An 18,389-nucleotide genomic window follows, 5' to 3' on the forward strand; every position below is an offset into this window, starting at 1 on the left:
CACTTGGTAGCCACTTTGACACATTCGGCAGCTCTGTAGCCACTATGGCCACTTCGTAGCCACTTTGGCCACTTGATAGTCACTTTGGCACATTCGGCACCTCGGTAGCCACTTTGGCCACTTGGTAGCCACTTTGGCCACTTGGTAGCTACTTTGGCACATTCAGCACATCGGTAGCCTCTTTGGCCACTTGGTAGCCACTTTGGCACATTCGGTAGCTCGGTAGCCACTTTTGCCACTTGGTAGCCACATTGGTACATTCGGCACCTCCGGTAGCCACTTTGGCCACTAGGTAGCCACTTTGGCACATTCGGCACCTCGGTAGCCACTTTTGCCACTTGGTAGCCAAGTTGGCACATTCGGCACCTTGGTAGCCACTTTGGCCACTTGGTAGCCACTTTGGCACATTCAGCACCTCGTTTGCCACTTTGGCCACTTGGTAGCCACTTTTGCCACTTGGTAGCCACTTTGGCACATTCGGCGCCTCGGTAGCCACTTTGGCCACTTGATATCCACTTTAACACATTTGGCATCTCTTGCCACTTTGGCCACTTGGTAGCCATTTTGGCCACTTGGTAGCCACTTTGGCCACTTGGTAGGAACTTTAGAACATTCGGCACCTCTGTAGCCACTTTAGCACATTTGGCACTTCAGTAGCCACTTTTGCCACATTCAGCACCTTGGTGGCCACTTTTGCCACTTGGTAGCCATTGTGGCCACTTGGTAGCCACTTTGGCACATTTGGCACCTCGGTAGCCACTTCGTAGCCACTGTGGCACATTCGGCACCTCGGTAGCCACTTTGGCACATTCGGCACCTCGGTAGCCATTTTGGCCACTTGATAGCCACTTTGGCACATTCGGCACCTCTGTAGCCACTTTGGCCACTTGGTAGCCACTTTGGCCACTTGGTAGTCATTTTGGCACATTCGGCACCTTGGTAGGCACTTTGGCACATTTGGTACATTGGTAGTCACTTTGGCCACTTGGTAGCCACTTTGGCCACTTACTAGTCATTTTGGCACATTCGGCACCTCGGTAGCCACTTTGGCCACTTGGTAGCCACTTTGGCACATTCGGCACCTTGGTAGGCACTTTGGCCACTTGGTAGCCCTTTTAGCACATTAAGCACCTTGGCAGCCACTTTGGCCACTTGGTAGCCATTTCGGCCACTTGGCAGCCACTTTGGCACATTCGGCACCTCGGTAGCAACTCCGGCCACTTTGTAGCCACTGTGGCACATTCGGCACCTGCGTAGCCACTTTGGCCACTTGGTAGCCACTTTGGCCACTTGATATCCACTTTAACACATTTGGCATCTCTTGCCACTTTGGCCACTTGGTAGCCATTTTGGCCACTTGGTAGCCACTTTGGCCACTTGGTAGGAACTTTAGAACATTCGGCACCTCTGTAGCCACTTTAGCACATTTGGCACTTCAGTAGCCACTTTTGCCACTTGGTAGCCCTTTTAGCACATTCAGCACCTTGGTGGCCACTTTTGCCACTTGGTAGCCATTTTGGCCACTTGGTAGCCACTTTGGCACATTTGGAGTCACCCTGTCGTTTTGTATATATGCCAATACACTGTGTTGCTTGCATTTATTGGTCTACATTCAATTTTTTCAATTTTTTCAATTTGTTCCTTTTTCAATGTTGCAATACCATATACCTAGCTCTGCCATGGCTTAGTGCGACATACTTTTCACGCACAGGCGCATGTTGGTATTAGGATTAAGTGCTCATGCACTTATTTTTTCTCGCATATGCGCCTGATGAACTTAATTTGAACTTAATTTGTGTTTATCTGTAATTCATCATGCACTCTCTAAATATAGTGGATCGAGATATGCGTAGTGCGTGCGTTCAAAATCATCCCTTATCTTGTGCAGTGTTTATTCGCTGTTCTCATCTATTTCATCAACTTTTGATATATAGTGCGCAGACCTTTCAGATGTGGTTTTTTGGTTGTTTTTCTTATAATTATGATCAATCCCATTGACTCCACAGCTTAGTCGCACACTAGTTGAGGGGGTATGTTGCCTTGACACTACAGACCCTTAGGTGTCCAGGGTAATAGGCTCTTGTATGGCGCAGACAACGGTACTGCCCTCATATACACATTTCCTTTTGTAATTAACTCGTTGGCAATATTTTTTGGAAATACATCATGTCTGCATCTGGTTGTGAATAGATTAAATGTTTTGTCATTTCGTTCAATTTAGATATAACAGGACTATGCCCTCACTTGGCTATTGTGCGCTCAGCTGTTTATAAATATAAATACAACTTATCCCATCCATCTCTTTTATTATTTTTTATCATATAAAATGTATTCATCATAATGAGGGGGACTGAGGTGTGCGGTGCGCTTGCGCCAAACAAAACCCTCTTCTGATCTCGCGCTGCAAGTACCCGGGATTGCGCTTTGCATTTCTCCATGCTTGGAGAAGTCCTTGGATGAATATAGCGCATGCGCAGACTGCCTATTTTGGCGTCTGCGCAGTGTGGCATCTCCGAGGTCTAATTTGCGTAACAGCTCTTTTATTCTATCATACAAAATGTATTCATCATAATGAGGGGGACTGAGGTGTGCGGTGCGCTTGCGCCAAACAAAACCCTCTTCTGACCTTGCGCTGCAAAGTACCCGGGACTGCGCTTTGCATTTTTTCCTTGGACGTATGTAGCGCATGCGCAGACCGCCTATTTTGGCGTCTGCGCAGTGTGGTATTCTTGAGGTCTAGCTTGCGTGACAGCGCTCTCTCTATGTGTGCACGCATGCGCTCTGAATTACTTTTGACCAAACTTTATTGTTCCCACTTGGACTCTTACATGGACAAAATGGCGGTGGCACCACATGCGCGCAATCTCTCCGTGCACAGGTGAATATGTTTTATGCCTTTAGGGATGCATATATAAGTCACTGCATTGAATGTTCACACCACATAATAATCTTTCCCTGAGGAAGCCGCCATCTGAGCGGCGATACGCGTGGGAGCCTACCCACAGATTGCTTCCCCTCTCCACACAGACTTCCACCCATGGTCAGGGCTTTGGACCATTAGCATTATTGGTATGATGGGGTTTTTTTTATGGGATTGAGGTTTTCATTTTATTGGGCTGTTACATTCTGTAGTCCTTCCTCTCCCTTCCCCTTGCATGCCACATGTGCCTATCTTATAACAGTCATTTTTTGAGTTATATTTCAGACTCTATTCTCAGGCACATCTTTTCCAGGGCCTTTTTTGGTTGTACTCCATTACCATGATCTGCACATTATTGCAGTTATTTTGCACAGGAATTATGCACCTCATGTTGGGGGCTATGGTTTTGCAACATTGACACCACACCATTGAGTGGTTATTCATTGTTATATCTTGACTGTGTGGGTAGATCCTTTGGATCATCTTATTGGGGGAAGCATATTTTTCTTGTGGGACGTCATTTTCCCTATCATAGGATTTGACAATTATTCCAGCATAGGCATGTTGTTGTTTTTGCATTCTTTGCAATTTTAAATGTTTTTAAGTGTTGTGTGTTATTGTTCTTTGCATACACATATATGTAGTTTTTGAGGTTCATTGCCAATTAAAAGTTTATATATTTTTCATTTATTATTGTCTGGAGGTGTTCCTTTACATATGGGCATGATCTTTGTCTCGCTGTTTTTTCCATGTTTTGTTACAGCCCATAGTGAACCTTCCTTTTTCTGATACATTTTGTGGTGCCCTCCACCTATCCACTTGTTTTCACACTTTGGCACATTTGGCACCTCGGTAGCCACTTCGGCCACTTCGTAGCCACTGTGGCACATTCGGCACCTCGGTAGCCACTTTGGCACATTCGGCACCTCGGTAGCCATTTTGGCCACTTGATAGCCACTTTGGCACATTCGGCACCTCTGTAGCCACTTTGGCCACTTGGTAGCCACTTTGGCCACTTGGTAGTCATTTTGGCACATTCGGCACCTCGGTAGCCACTTTGGCCACTTGGTAGCCACTTTGGCACATTCGGCACCTTGGTAGGCACTTTGGCACATTTGGTACATCGGTAGCCACTTTGGCCACTTGGTAGCCACTTTGGCCACTTGGTAGTCATTTTGGCACATTCGGCACCTCGGTAGCCACTTTGGCCACTTGGTAGCCACTTTGGCACATTCGGCACCTTGGTAGGCACTTTGGTCACTTGGTAGCCCTTTTAGCACATTAAGCACCTTTGCAGCCACTTTGGCACATTCGGCACCTCGGTAGCAACTCCGGCCACTTTGTAGCCACTGTGGCACATTCGGCACCTGCGTAGTCACTTTGGCCACTTGGTAGCCACTTTAGCACATTTGGCACCTCGGTAGCCACTTTAGCCACTTGGTAGCCACTTTAGCACATTCGGCACCTCGGTAGCCACTTTGGCCATGTGGTAGCACATCGGTAGCCACTTTTGCCACTTGGTAGCCACTTTGGCACATTCAGCACCTCGGTAGCCACTTGGTAGCAACTTTGGCACATTCGGCTCCTCAGTAGCCACTTTGGTCACTTGGTAGCCACTTTGGCCACTTGATAGCCACTTTGGCACATTCGGTATATCGGTAGCCACTTTGGCCACTTGGTAGCCACTTTGGCAGATTCAGCATCTCACTAGCCACTTTGGCCACTTGGTAGCCACTTTGGCACATTCGGCACCTCTGTAGCCACTTTTGCTACTTGGTAGCCATTTTGGCACATTTGGCACCTCGGTAGCCACTTTGGCCACTTGGTAGCCACTTTGGCTACTTGGTAGCCATTTTGGCACATTTGGCACCTCGGTAGCCACTTGGTAGCCACTTTGGCCACTTGGTAGCCACATTTGCACATTTGGCACCTCGGTAGCTACTTTGGCCACGTGGAAGCCACTTTGCCACATTCGGCACCTCTGTAGCCACTTTAGCCTCTTGGTAACCGCTTTCGCCACTTGGTAGCCACTTTGGCACATTCGGCAACTCGGTAGCCACTTTGGCCACTTGGTAGCCACTTTGGCACATTCAGCACCTCAGTAGCTACTTTTGCCATTTGGTAGCCACTTTGGCACATTCGGCACCTCAGTAGCCACTTTGTCCACTTGGTATCCACTTTGGCACATTCGGCACTTCTGTAGCCACTTTGGCCACTTGGTAGCCACTTTGGCACATTCGGCACTTCTGTAGCCACTTTGGACACTTGGTAACTGCTTTCGCCACTTGGTAGCCACTTTGTCACATTCGGCACCTTGATATGCACTTTGGCCACTTGGCAGCCATTTTGGCCTCTTGGTAGCCACTTTGGCACATTCGGCGTCTCGGTAGCCACTTTGGCCACTTGGTAGCCATTTTGGCACATTCAGCACCTCTGTAGCCACTTTGGCCACTTGGTAACCGCTTTCGCCACTTGGTAGCCACTTTGGCCACTTCATTTCCACTTTAACACATTCGGCATCTCTAGCCACGTGGTAGCCACTTTGGCTACTTGATAGCCACTTTGGCACAATCGGTACATCGGTAGCTGCTTTGGCCATTTGGTAGCCACTTTGACACATTCGGTACCTCACTAGCCACTTTGGCCACTTGGTAGCCACTTTGGCACAATCGGCACCTCTGTAGCCACTTTTGTCACTTGGTAGCTACTTTGTCCACTTGGTAGCCACTTTGGCCACTTGGTAGCAACTTTAGAACATTCGGCACTTCTGTAGCCACTTTTGCCACTTGGTAGCCACTTAGGCCACTTGGTAGCCACTTTGTCACATTCGGCAGCTTGGTAGGCACTTTGGCCACTTGGCAGCCATTTTGTTCACTTGGTAGCAACTTTGGCACATTCAGCACCTCGGTAGCCACTTTGGCCACGTGTTAACCACTTTGGACACTTGGTAGCTACTTTGGCACATTCGGCACCTCGGTAGCCACTTTGGCCACTTGGTAGCCACTTTGGCACTTTCGGCACATCGGTAGCCACTTTGGCCACTTGGTAGCCACTTTGGCCACTTGTTAGCCACTTTAGCACATTCGGCACCTCGGTAGCCACATTGGCCACTTGGTAGCCACTTTGGCCACTTGTTAGCCACTTTAGCACATTCGGCACCTCGGTAGCCACATTGGCCACTTGGTAGCCACTTTGGCCACTTGTTAGCCACTTTAGCACATTCGGCACCTCGGTAGCTACTTTGGCCACTTGGTATCAACTTTAACTCATTCGGCATCTCTAACCACTTTGGCCACTTGGTAGCCACTTTGGCACATTCGGCACCTCGGTAGCCACTTTGGCACATTCGGCACCTCGGTAGCCACTTTGGCCACTTGGTAGCCACGTTGGCACATTCGGCACCTCGGTAGCCACTTTGGCCACTTGGTAGCCACTTTGGCACATTCGGCACCTCGGTAGCCAATTTGGCCACTTGGTAGCCACTTTGGCCACTTGGTTGCCACTTTGGCACATTCGGCACCTAACTAGCCATTTTGCCACTTGGTAGCCACTTTGGCCACTTGGTAGCCATTTTGACACATTCGGCCTCTCTGTAGCCACTTTACCACTTGGTATCCACTTTGGCCACTTGCTAGCCTTTTTGACACATTCGGCACCTCTGTAGCCACTTTTGCCACTTGGTAGCCACTTTAGCACATTCGGCACTTCGGTAGCCACTTTTGCCACTTGGTAGCCACTGTGGCACATTCGGCACCTCGGTAGCCACTTTGGCCACTTGGTATCCATTTTAACACATTCGGCATCTCTAGCCACTTTGGCCACTTGGTAGCCACTTTGGCCCTTGATAGCCACTTTGGCACATTCGGTACATCGGTAGCCACTTTGGCGACTTGGTAGCCACTTTGACACACTCGGCACCTCTGTAGCCACTTTGGCCACTTGGTAGTCATTTTGGCACATTCGGCACCTCGGTTGCCACTTTGGCCACTTGGTAGCAATTTTAGAACATTCGGCACATCTGTAGCCACTTTGGCCACTTGGTAGCTACTTTGGCACATTCGGAACCTCGGTAGCCACTTCGTCCACTTTGTAGCCACTGTGGCCACTTCGTAGCCACTTTGGCACATTCGGCACCTCGGTAGCCATTTTGACCACTTGATAGCCACTTTGGCACTTTCGGCACCTCGGTAGCCACTTTTGCCACTTGGTAGCCACGATGGCATATTCGGCACCTCGGTAGCCAGTTTGGCCACTAGGTATCCACTTTGGCACATTTGGCACCTTGGTAGCAACTTTTTCCACTTGGTAGCCACGTTGGCACATTCGGCACCTCGGTAGCGCTGGTTGTGCTGCTCCTGTTCCTCCTTGCACAAAGGCGGAGGTAGTGGTCCTGCTGCTGGGTTGTTGCCCTCCTACGGCCCCATCCACGTCTCCTGGTGTACTGGCCTGTCTCCTGGTAGCGCCTCCAGCCTCTGGACACTACGCTGACAGACACAGCAAACCGTCTTGCCACAGCTCACATTCATGTGCCATCCTGTATGAGTTGCACTACATGAGCCACTTGTGTGGGTTGTAGCGTCCATCTCCTGCTACCATGAGTGTGAAAGCACAACCAACATTCAAAAGTGACCAAAACATCAGCCAGAAAGTATTGGTACTGAGATGTGGTCTGTGGTCCCCACCTGCAGAACCACTCCTTTATTGAATGTGTCATGATAATTGCCAATAATTTCCATTTGCACAACAATATGTGAAATTGATTTTCAAACAGTGTAGCTTCCTAAGTGGACAGTTTGATTTCACAGATCTTTGATTTACTTGGAGTTATATTCTGTTGTTTGTGTTCTCTTTATTTTTTGAGCAATGTGTATATATATATATATATATATATATATATATATATATATATATATATATATATATATACACTCACTGGCCACTTTATTAGGTACACCTATCCAACTTCTTGTTAACACTTAATTTCTATCAGCCAATCACATGGCGGCAACTCAGTGCATTTAGGCATGTAGACATGGTCAAGACAATCTCCTGCAGTTCAAACCGAGCATCAGTATGGGGAAGAAAAGTGATTTGAGTGCCTTTGAACATGGCATGGTTGTTGGTGCCAGAAGGGCTGGTCTGAGTATTTCAGAAACTGCTGATCTACTGGGATTTTCACGCACAACCATCTCTAGGGTTTACAGAGAATGGTCCGAAAAAGAAAAAAAATCCAGTGAGCGGCAGTTCTGTGGGCGGAAATGCCTTGTTGATGCCAGAGGTCAGAGGAGAATGGGCAGACTGGTTCGAGCTGATATAAAAGGCAACAGTGACTCAAATCGCCACCCGTTACAACCAAGGTAGGCCTAAGAGCATCTCTGAACGCACAGTGCGTCGAACTTTGAGGCAGATGGGCTACAGCAGCAGAAGACCACACCGGGTACCACTCCTTTCAGCTAAGAACAGGAAACTGAGGCTACAATTTGCACAAGCTCATCGAAATTGGACAGTAGTAGATTGGAAAAACGTTGCTTGGTCTGATGAGTCTCGATTTCTGCTGCGACATTCGGATGGTAGGATCAGAATTTGGCGTAAACAACATGAAATCTTTGGGATGTGGTGGAACGGGAGATTCGCATCAGGGATGTGCAGCCGACAAATCTGCGGCAACTGTGTGATGCCATCATGTCAATATGGACCAAAATCTCTGAGGAATGCTTCCAGCACCTTGTTGAATCTATGCCACGAAGAATTGAGGCAGTTCTGAAGGCAAAAGGGGGTCCAACCCGTTACTAGCATGGTGTACCTAATAAAGTGGCCAGTGAGTGTATATATACAGTCATATGAAAAAGTTTGGGCACCCCTATTAATCTTAAGCTTAATGTTTTATAAAAATTTTTTTTTTTTGCAACAGCTATTTCAGTTTCATATATCTATTAACTGTTGGACACAGTAATGTTTCTGCCTTGAAATGAGGTTTATTGTACTAACAGAAAATGTGCAATCTGCATTCAAACAAAATTTGACAGGTGCATAAGTATGGGCACCCTTATCATTTTCTTGTTTTAAATACTCCTACCTACTTTTTACTGACTTACTAAAGCACTTTTTTTGGTTTTGTAACCTCATTGAGCTTTGAACTTCATAGCCAGGTGTATGCAATCATGAGAAAAGCTACTTAAAGTGGCCACTTGCAAGTTGTTCTCCTGTTTGAATCTCCTCTGAAGAGTGGCATCATGGGCTCCTCAAAACAACTGTCAAATGATCTGAAAACAAAGATTATTCAACCTAGTTGTTCAGGGGAAGGATACAAAAAGCTGTCTCAGAGATTTAACCTGTCAATTTCCACTGTGAGGACCATAGTAAGGAAATGGAAGAACACAGGTACAGTTCTTGTTAAGGCCAGAAGTGGCAGGCCAAGAAAAACATCAGAAAGGCAGAGAAGAAGAATGGTGAGATCAGTCAAGAACAATCCTCAGACCACCTCCAGAGATCTGCAGCATCAACCTGCTGTAGATGGTGTCACTGTGCATCGGTCAACTATACAACGCACTGTGTTTTTTGCCACCATGCATAACGCCTTTTTGTATTACCAAACAACTCAATCTTGGTTTCATGAGTCCACAGGACCTTCTTCCAAAAAGAAATTGGCTTCTCCAAATGTGCTTTTGCATACCTCAGCCGACTCTGTTTGTGGCGTGCTTGCAGAAACGGCTTCTTTCGCATCACTCTCCCATACAGCTTCTACTTGTGCAAAGTGCGTTGTATAGTTGACCGATGCACAGTGACACCATCTACAGCAAGTTGATGCTGCAGATCTCTGGAGGTGGTCTGAGGATTGTTCTTGACTGATCTGTCCTGCATCTCTATCTCTTTTTGTGGCATTGTTCCATGTCCCCTGATGAACCCCCAGGATTTCCACGGGGGGGAAACGCGTCGGGCAATCTAGGGAGAATATCCCGGCAGGAGACCAGCGGAGCTGGATGATTACAGGACCCATAACGCTTCTGGGATGCAGATGAGTAGAAACATATGCTACAGTATTATACTGTGGAGTGTGATTATTATTTTTTGACTGCTCAATCTGCTCTGGTGGTCCCCTGCGGGGATGTTTTTGTTTTTGTGGGCTGTAGTCCTATTATGGACACCATATCTTTTTTGGTATATTTTGATTGTTTGAAAATCCGTGATATACATGACTATATGGAGCAGTGCGTGATGAAGTGGCCCACTTGTATATTTGTTGGATAAACGAGACACTGGTGTTTTTCATTTAAACAAGATATTGGCATTGCTATCCAATAACTGTGTTTTGCTATACCCTTTTAGGGACCTTTTTGTCTAATATGATGAAAACAATTTGTTTTTTTTGCTGAGTTCAATTTTTTGCTTTTTTCTTGTTCATTTCTGCATTTTTTTGATTTTTTATTTTTATTTAATTTTTTCTGAGAACGATTAGGTCTCAATTAGGGAATATAGGGTGTTGGCCCACTTATATATCTGCTGGATAAACGAGACACTGATATTTTTTCATTCAAACAAGATATTGGCATTTGGTATCCAATAATTGTGTTTTGCTACACCCTGTTAGGGACCTTTTTGTCTAATATGATAAAAATAATTGTGTTTTTTTGCTGAGTTCAATTTTTTGCTTTTTTCTTGTTTATTTGTGTATTTTTTTGATTTTTTATTTTTATTTCATTTTTTCTGAGAACGATTAGGTCTCAATTAGGGAATATAGGGTGGAAGTAGGGCTATTAGGGCCAGCCGTCGAGGAGTGGGGGCGCCTACCGCAGAAACTTAGGGTGCCAACCTCCGCTGTCAGGTAGGGAGCAGTTATTAGGACACTCTGTAAACCCTAGAGATGGTTGTGCGTGAAAATCCCAGTAGATCAGCAGTTTCTGAAATACTCAGACCAGCCCTTCTGGCACCAACAACCATGCCACGTTCAAAGGCACTCAAATCACCTTTCTTCCCCATACTGATGCTCGGTTTGAACTACAGGAGATTGTCTTGACCATGTCTACATGCCTAAATGCACTGAGTTGCCGCCATGTGATTGGCTGATTAGAAATTAAGTGTTAACAAGAAGTTGGACAGGTGTACCTAATAAAGTGGCCAGTGAGTGTATATATATATATATATATATATATAGACTGTATATATGTTTTTATGAATATTTGAGGCCATGGATCCATTCTATGTCCATTTTGCAAGCTGGCGAGAAAAGCTTGCAGTACGGATGCCATACGGATGACACACGTATAATTTCTGGAGAAAAAATTGCATCCTCGCATTGAATACGGATCACTGTTCAGGAAATTTTCTGCATATCTCGGCCATCAAAAACGGACCGTATTTTTATACGTTGTGTGTGACTCCGGCCTAATCCAGATAACGGAATGGAGAAAGTCAGCACTCACCCCTTTTAGAAGATAAATCAGTCCTACTAGTCCATGTTCATGGACGAGTAGAAATGCAAATTAAGTCCAAAAAGTTTGTTGTCCGTCATGTCTTTTTTTTTTTAAATCACTGCACCTGCCGTCACGCTGTTAGCACTGTCGCACTTTATGTCATTGTCCTGAATCATATGAACATTAAAAAGGACTGAAGTATTTTCTAAAAGGAGTAATGCTGACTTAATTCATTTCGTTGTCTTGATTAGGCCGGGGTCATACTAGCGTATAATACGGACGAGTGCTATGTGAAAAAACATCGCATAGCACTCGGACCAGTGTTACTCTATGGGCCAACTTACATCTGCAATTATTTTCTCATGCTCAATCGGCATGAGAGAACAATCTGAGCATGCTGCGATTGGCACCGAGACTTGACCTAGTCTTAGCTCACTTGTACTCATATAAGTCTATCGGTGCGAGTGATATAGCGCACAGCGCACGGATATCATCTCAGTGCTGTGTGATATACACCGACCCCGGCAATGGAGGAGATGGAGAAATTAGTTTCTTTGGCTCCACAGCTGTGCTCTAATCCTCTGCGTGTGAGAGGCTCGGAGCACAGTAGCATGACACTCAGCTCCTGCTCGCAGCAGAGCAGGAGCCAAGAGACATTAGCATATCACATTTGATGCTATCTCGTCGGATGCCATATGCTAGTGTGACCCCAGCCTTATAAATAGTCTCACGTCTATGCACCACCCTGAAAATTTATTATAGTGGAGGTTGTAACATTGGTTCAAGGTGTCCTCATCCTGGGTAAAAATTTTCTATTTGGTGCCTTAACACTTCACTATAATTATTTTTTGAATATTTCCACACCTGTGTTTTTCATGTAATAAATGGAAGCCTACATGGAGACATTGACATCAAATATCTCCTGTCTTGTTGTTCTTACAAAAAATCTCTTATAAAAGCCTCAAACTTCTGTGTGTGAATCAGACCTGAGATCTAATGTGATAGAAGGTTATAGTGCGGGGAAGATGGGAAACCTTCATATAGACGGCCAGTGGTGATGGAGTCAGTGACGGACTCTGGACAAATATGTTTCTAGAGCCGTAGTAGAAGATGAAGATGTCGTCCTCATCATGAAGTAGTTATTTCTCCTGTCACGTGTAATGAATATCTCCTGCAGTATTGCTAATGCCGATTCCAGTGTCGGTAAATGAGAGGAGAATTAGTGTTATGGAAGATGAGTCTATGAGGAACGTATTCAGCTGCCGACTCCGAGGAAGAAACTGCTTGTTGTCTGTGGCCTAAAATATATAGGTTTTATTAGTAGATGTCAGTGAAAAAACAAAATGTTGTAAAATAATAATAATACCATTTGTGCTTGTGCTCCCGCCAATCTCTGTATCTGGTCAGTCTTAACAAACTTGTAATTCCTACAGCCAATCAGATGCCAAAACAGTGAGTAACAAAGCCAGAGATTGGGGGAATGGAGGAGATGTCTTAGTCAGCAATTCAGCTTATGTTCCAGTCCATATAAGACTAGAGAATACAACATCTAAACGTTCTATCTCATATGTTTCCCTTATTATCTCCAGTAATTGTATTACACAGGATTTTTATGATGTTATATCGGCTCATCATCTCATTCAGGTCTCTACAATATTGGATCCTCTCAGTGAAGATCTTCTACATAAGAAAACTTTCCTGATTTACCCATCAAAGATGGATATGGACAAAAACAAGATGGCGGAGAGGATATTACACCTCACCCTAGAGATCCTCTTCCGGCTTACTGGAGAGGTGAGAGATTCTGATGATGTCACATTACATCATTCTTATTTATGGGAATAACAGATGGACAGAACTGGAGAGGTGAGGACTCTGGAAATGTCTGTAGTGAGATTTATTAATGTGTCTCTCCATAACCAGGATTACACAATAGTGAAGAAGACCTCTAGTGAGCGCTGTCAGGCCCCTGTGTCTGAGGGATGGGGAAGACCCCTGAGCCCAATCACGGGGCCTCCACCTTACCCCCTGATACATGAGGACATCAATGACCTGAAGATCCTAGAACTCATCTACAAGATGATTGAGCTGCTGACTGGAGAGGTGACACTGCTGGGAATGCTGGGACATTATACAGTAACACTATGAAGGGATTGGGGGATGACGGTATCATTGTATGTGTCAGGTTCCTATAAGATGTCAGGATGTCGCTGTCTATTTCTCCATGGAGGAGTGGGAGAATTTAGAAGGACACAAAGATCTGTACAAGGATGTTATGATGGAGGTTCCCCAGCCCCTCACATCACCAGGTAATAGACAGGACTAAATACACACAGCCTATAGTTATCTGTATGTAAAGAATGAATTCAGTCCCTGCATGTGTTTCCTCCAGATCTGTCCAGTAAGAGGACAACACCAGAGAGATGTCCCCGTCCTCTTCTTCAACAGGACTGTAAACAAGAAGATCCCAATGCTCCTCAGGATCACCAGGTAGATGAAGAGAAAGTGTCATGAGTAGGGTTGAGCGACTTTTATTTTTATAGGATCAGGTCGGATTTCACGAAACCCGACTTTCTCAAAAGTCGGGTCGAGTGAAATCGGCCGATCCTATAAAAAAGTCAGGGTCGGCCGAAACACGAAACCCAATGCAGTGCAATGGGATACTATGGTTCCCAGGGTCTGAAGGAGAGGAAACTCTCCTTCAGGCCCTGGGATCCATATTAATGTGTAAAATAAAGAATTATAATAAAAAATATTGATATACTCACCCGTCCGGAGGCCCGTGCACCTTACCGCTGTTAACCGGCAGCCTCCTTTGCTTAAAATGAGCGCGTTTAGGGCCTTCCATGATGTCACGGCTTCTGATTGTTCGCGTGGCGGTCACATGAGCGGCACGCGACCAATCAGAAGCCGTGACGTAATTCTCAGGTCCTAAATTCCTCATTCTAGGAATTTAGGACCTGAGGGATGACGTCGCGGCTTGTGATTGGTCGTGTGGCGGTCACATGAGCGGCACGCGACCAATCAGAAGCCGTGACGTAATTCTCAGGTCCTAAATTCCTAGAATGAGGAATTTAGGACCTGAGAATTACGTCACGGCTTCTGATTGGTCGCGTGCCGCTCATGTGACCGCCACGCGTCCAATCAGAAGCGGTGACGTCATGGAAGGCCCTAAACGCGAGCATTTTAAGCAAAGGAGGCTGCCGGTTAACAGCGGTATGGTGCACGGGCCTCCGGAGAGGTGAGTATATCAATATTTTTTATTTTAATTCTTTATTTTACACTTAAATATGGAGTCCAATACCGATTCCCGATATTGCAAACATATCGGAACTCGGTATCGGAATTCCGATACCAGATTCAGAAGATCGCCGACCTCATGGCCGACCCCACACAGGGGTCGGGTCGGGTTTCATGAAACCCGACTTTGCCAAAAGTCGTCGACTTCTGAAAATGGCCGATCCGTTTCGCTCAACCCTAGTCATGAGATCTCTCCTATTATTTGTAGATTGCTGTGATGGTCTTGTGCTCATTCTTGGTCTTTCCCCCATTATTATATGTATTATACTTGTGTAATGAGAAGGGTGGAGATGGCAGGATTAAGGCTGGAGACACACTAGTGATTTCAAAATCGGTTCGATTTTGATGCAGGAGAGTCGGACGAATGCAATGCAATTGTCATGCAAGTGTCATACGTTTTTTATGCGAGTATAATCCGATTTTTCACACCTAGCATCCGATTTAGATAGATAGAAATAAAAAAGACGGTAATTTGTGTGCGCATGCAGTAAAATCACACCGACAGCTTAGAATAGAAAAGATAGAAAACATACACTGTATACTCATAGAATACATATATATATATATATATATATATATATATATATATATATATATATATTTGTGTCACTGACATATATATATATATATATCAGTAACAAATATATATATATTTATAGTACAGAGAGAGCTAGATAGAAGATTAGCCGGTAATTCATTTGTCGGCTTCTGAAAAATTACAGCAGGATAGAAGAGATGGTTTACATACAGTAAATAGATGCATGATAGGGAGCTATATATATGTCAGTGGCAAAAACAATTAGTACAGTGTTTGTGCAAATTAGAGCATATGTATGTAATTTATAAAATATATTTTATTGGAAAAAAATGGCGTGGGGTCCCCCTATAATTTTTAGCCAGACAGCTAAGAGCTGATATTTGTAGCCTAGGAAGGGGCCATGGATAGTGTCCCCTTTCTTGGCTACAAACATCAGCTCTCAGCCGCCCCAGAAAAGGCGCATCTGTAAGATGCGCCAATTCTGGCACATAGCCTTGCTCTTCCCACTGCTCTGTAGCGGTGGCATATGGGGTAATAGTTGAGGCGTTGATGTCACCTTTGTGACATCAAGCCCCGAGGTTAGTAATGAAGATGCGTCAATTAGACGCCCCCATTGCTAACCTCATATAGTGAAATAGTTAATAAAACACAGACACCCATTAAAAAATCCTTTATTTGAAATAAACACACAGACTCCTTTACTGTTCTTAATTAAACCATACTTATAACATCCGCTAAATCCCCAAAGCCCTCGATCTCCTTTGCCGACTGCGAGAACAGTTTCAGTGTTTTTTTATCGGATTGAATTTGTCCGATTTCATCGCAAGTGGGCATGAGCCCTAAATGTCACTTAATGCACCCTGGTCAGAAAAAATGCTCAATTAATTTGGCACCTGATAGAGGGCATCTAAAAAAGAAAGTGCTGCCTCTTTAAAAGTGAATGTCGTTCACGGAAAGAATCTGCTTGCTTATTCTTCTATATAAGATAAAATAGTTCGAGGAAAGCTGCACTGTAAACTGAAGAACAAATGTATTCCTATATACCGTATTTTTCGGACTATAAGACGCACCGGACTATAAGGCGCACCCAGGTTTTAGAGGTGGAAAATAGGGAAAAAAATATTTGAAGCAAAAAAATGTGGTAAAATATTTAATAACATACTATTATATGTGGTATTATATATAATAGTATGTTATTATGTTGGAAGCTGCGGGACCAGTGTGGTGTCTGTGAAGTACTATATGAAGACGCTGGAGGGTGAGCATAAGAATGGGGGCACAGGGCTTATATTGAAAGCACCACTCCAGCACTGCAAAATAACACTGGAGTGCTGCTTTAAAATCCCATGGGAGAGCTATAACTCCCAGCATGTCCTGCAGATCCTATGACATGCTGGGAGTTATAGTTCACCAAAGGAGTGGCAGAGTGCTTTATTGTATTTTGTAGACTAACCTCTTAATTGTGGCAGCCAGCCAGCCACTGTGGTGAGGTAAAAGCATCCCATGACTGCACACACAGAGCCCTCCCTCTTGTTGCCTTTCCACAGCACAGGTTATAAGAGGAAGCTGCAGATTCTAGTGGGGAGTCTGAAGGACCTGTGATGATGTCAAGAAGAGGGAGGGCTCTGTGCTGCCATGTGATGCTCCAGCCCGCCCACTTCTGACATCACACAGGTCCTTCTTGTGCACAGCACTCAGCATCCAGCCTCCGCAGGTATGCAGCGATCTCATCTCCCCTGCTGCTGCTGCCTCCTTCTCCCCCGGACACACAGATCTCCCCAGCTGCTGCAGGAATCCAGCGCTGGGGAAACCATGTGTGTCCCTGCTTAAGTGCAGTATTCATTTTCTGCTCCTGGCTCAAGGCTCAGCTGATAGGTGGGCAGGGAAGCAGCTAAGGAATATTCACTGCACTTTAATCATCAGGACCATGTGGTTTCCCCAGCGCTGATTCCAGGCAGCAGGGACATTTTTCTGCCTCCTGAAGTGGGATAACAGTGCGATCCCACTCGTTGCTGCCCCCCCTCCCTACATGCTACATCCCTACTATAAGACCCACCCACACTTTCCTCCCAAATTTGGAGGAAAAAATGGGCGTCTTATGGTTGGAAAAATACGGTAATAGATAGAAACAGTTTGTGGCGACTATAGAAGACGGCTCTATTCTATGCACTTGGTCCCTAATAAGGGTAAATAATGTTATTCCCTCAGCTTAACCCTTGATTAGGGTTGAAGGAGGGGAAGTGTAGTAGTGTAGTAATGGTGCCGGCCAAAAAGCAGAACTAATGAGAAATCCCAGAAACACTGCCGCATACAAATTCACTAGAATGAATATGACATCAATAGTGAATAGTTAGTTGCACTGTAACATCACAAACCTCGTCCTTCGCTGTGAATCTAAATGGATCTATGATCTTCAGAGTCGCTCCCCAAGGGTCTAAATGAAGACTTGTTCCTCACAGGCTTCTGCAAACAACTATGACTTTTCCATTATGGACATCTTTGCTCTGTTTGGCTTACTTGCATCTTACTATAGGGGTGATTTGTCCCTCTGCTATTTGCAAAGACAGACCCGGGAATTGATGTGCCATTCACTCCCGTACTTACATTTCTTGGTATTTTTTTACACCTGATTCGGGATTGTATAAAATGGATGAATGGCTGTTTCTTCTAACACATTCACAGCACCCATGGCAGTAAATATATGGTCAATGCTTCACTCTGCTGCACCCTGAGGACATCTGACTCCTCATTCTAGTGATGCCAATACATCTTATGGCTTCTGTCTATTTATCTAATTGATCTTTATTATACATTGCCATCGAATATCTGATCGTTATAGGACTGTATTGTCGTTTGACACTTGATTAGGCATCAACTATCAAATAAGTCAGCCTTCTATGCCAGGACCATTATGGTTCTTTTGTAGCTATCCTCTTCCATGAATCCATGGGATATTTCCTTGATTGTAATTTCTATATATTCTATATATTATTTCTCTTTAACTAAGACCGCTCTACTAGGTGTGTGACCTGTAGTAACACCTTATCTCGCCTTATTAGGATTAGCCCTTGCTCTGTGTCTAATATTGACACAACTTGTCCTTCTGAAAGTAATATATAGGAAGATTGTCATATATACTCCTAATGATTTGATAGTAATTGTGTGGTCCTCCTTCTTCAGTCTACATCTTGGTATGAGCGCGGCATTTCCATATGTAAGA

General features: G+C 44.9%; 1 protein-coding gene across 3 annotated transcripts in view; it reads left to right on the forward strand.

Annotated features, from left to right (window-relative positions):
* Positions 1-18,389, forward strand: part of LOC143767628 (uncharacterized) — a 120,533-nt gene that overhangs the window by 43,199 nt on the left and 58,945 nt on the right. For 2 of the 3 annotated variants that reach the window (XM_077256064.1, XM_077256065.1), the window contains exons 2-5: positions 12,976-13,125; positions 13,255-13,434; positions 13,517-13,640; positions 13,724-13,821. In XM_077256064.1, the coding sequence (XP_077112179.1) occupies positions 12,976-13,125; positions 13,255-13,434; positions 13,517-13,640; positions 13,724-13,821 (552 nt within the window). The remainder of the gene's footprint in view (positions 1-12,975; positions 13,126-13,254; positions 13,435-13,516; positions 13,641-13,723; positions 13,822-18,389) is intronic. The other variant, XM_077256066.1, reaches the window with a different exon arrangement.

Source organism: Ranitomeya variabilis, chromosome 4 (assembly GCF_051348905.1).
Source record: "Ranitomeya variabilis isolate aRanVar5 chromosome 4, aRanVar5.hap1, whole genome shotgun sequence".
NCBI classification, from domain to species: domain Eukaryota; kingdom Metazoa; phylum Chordata; class Amphibia; order Anura; family Dendrobatidae; genus Ranitomeya; species Ranitomeya variabilis.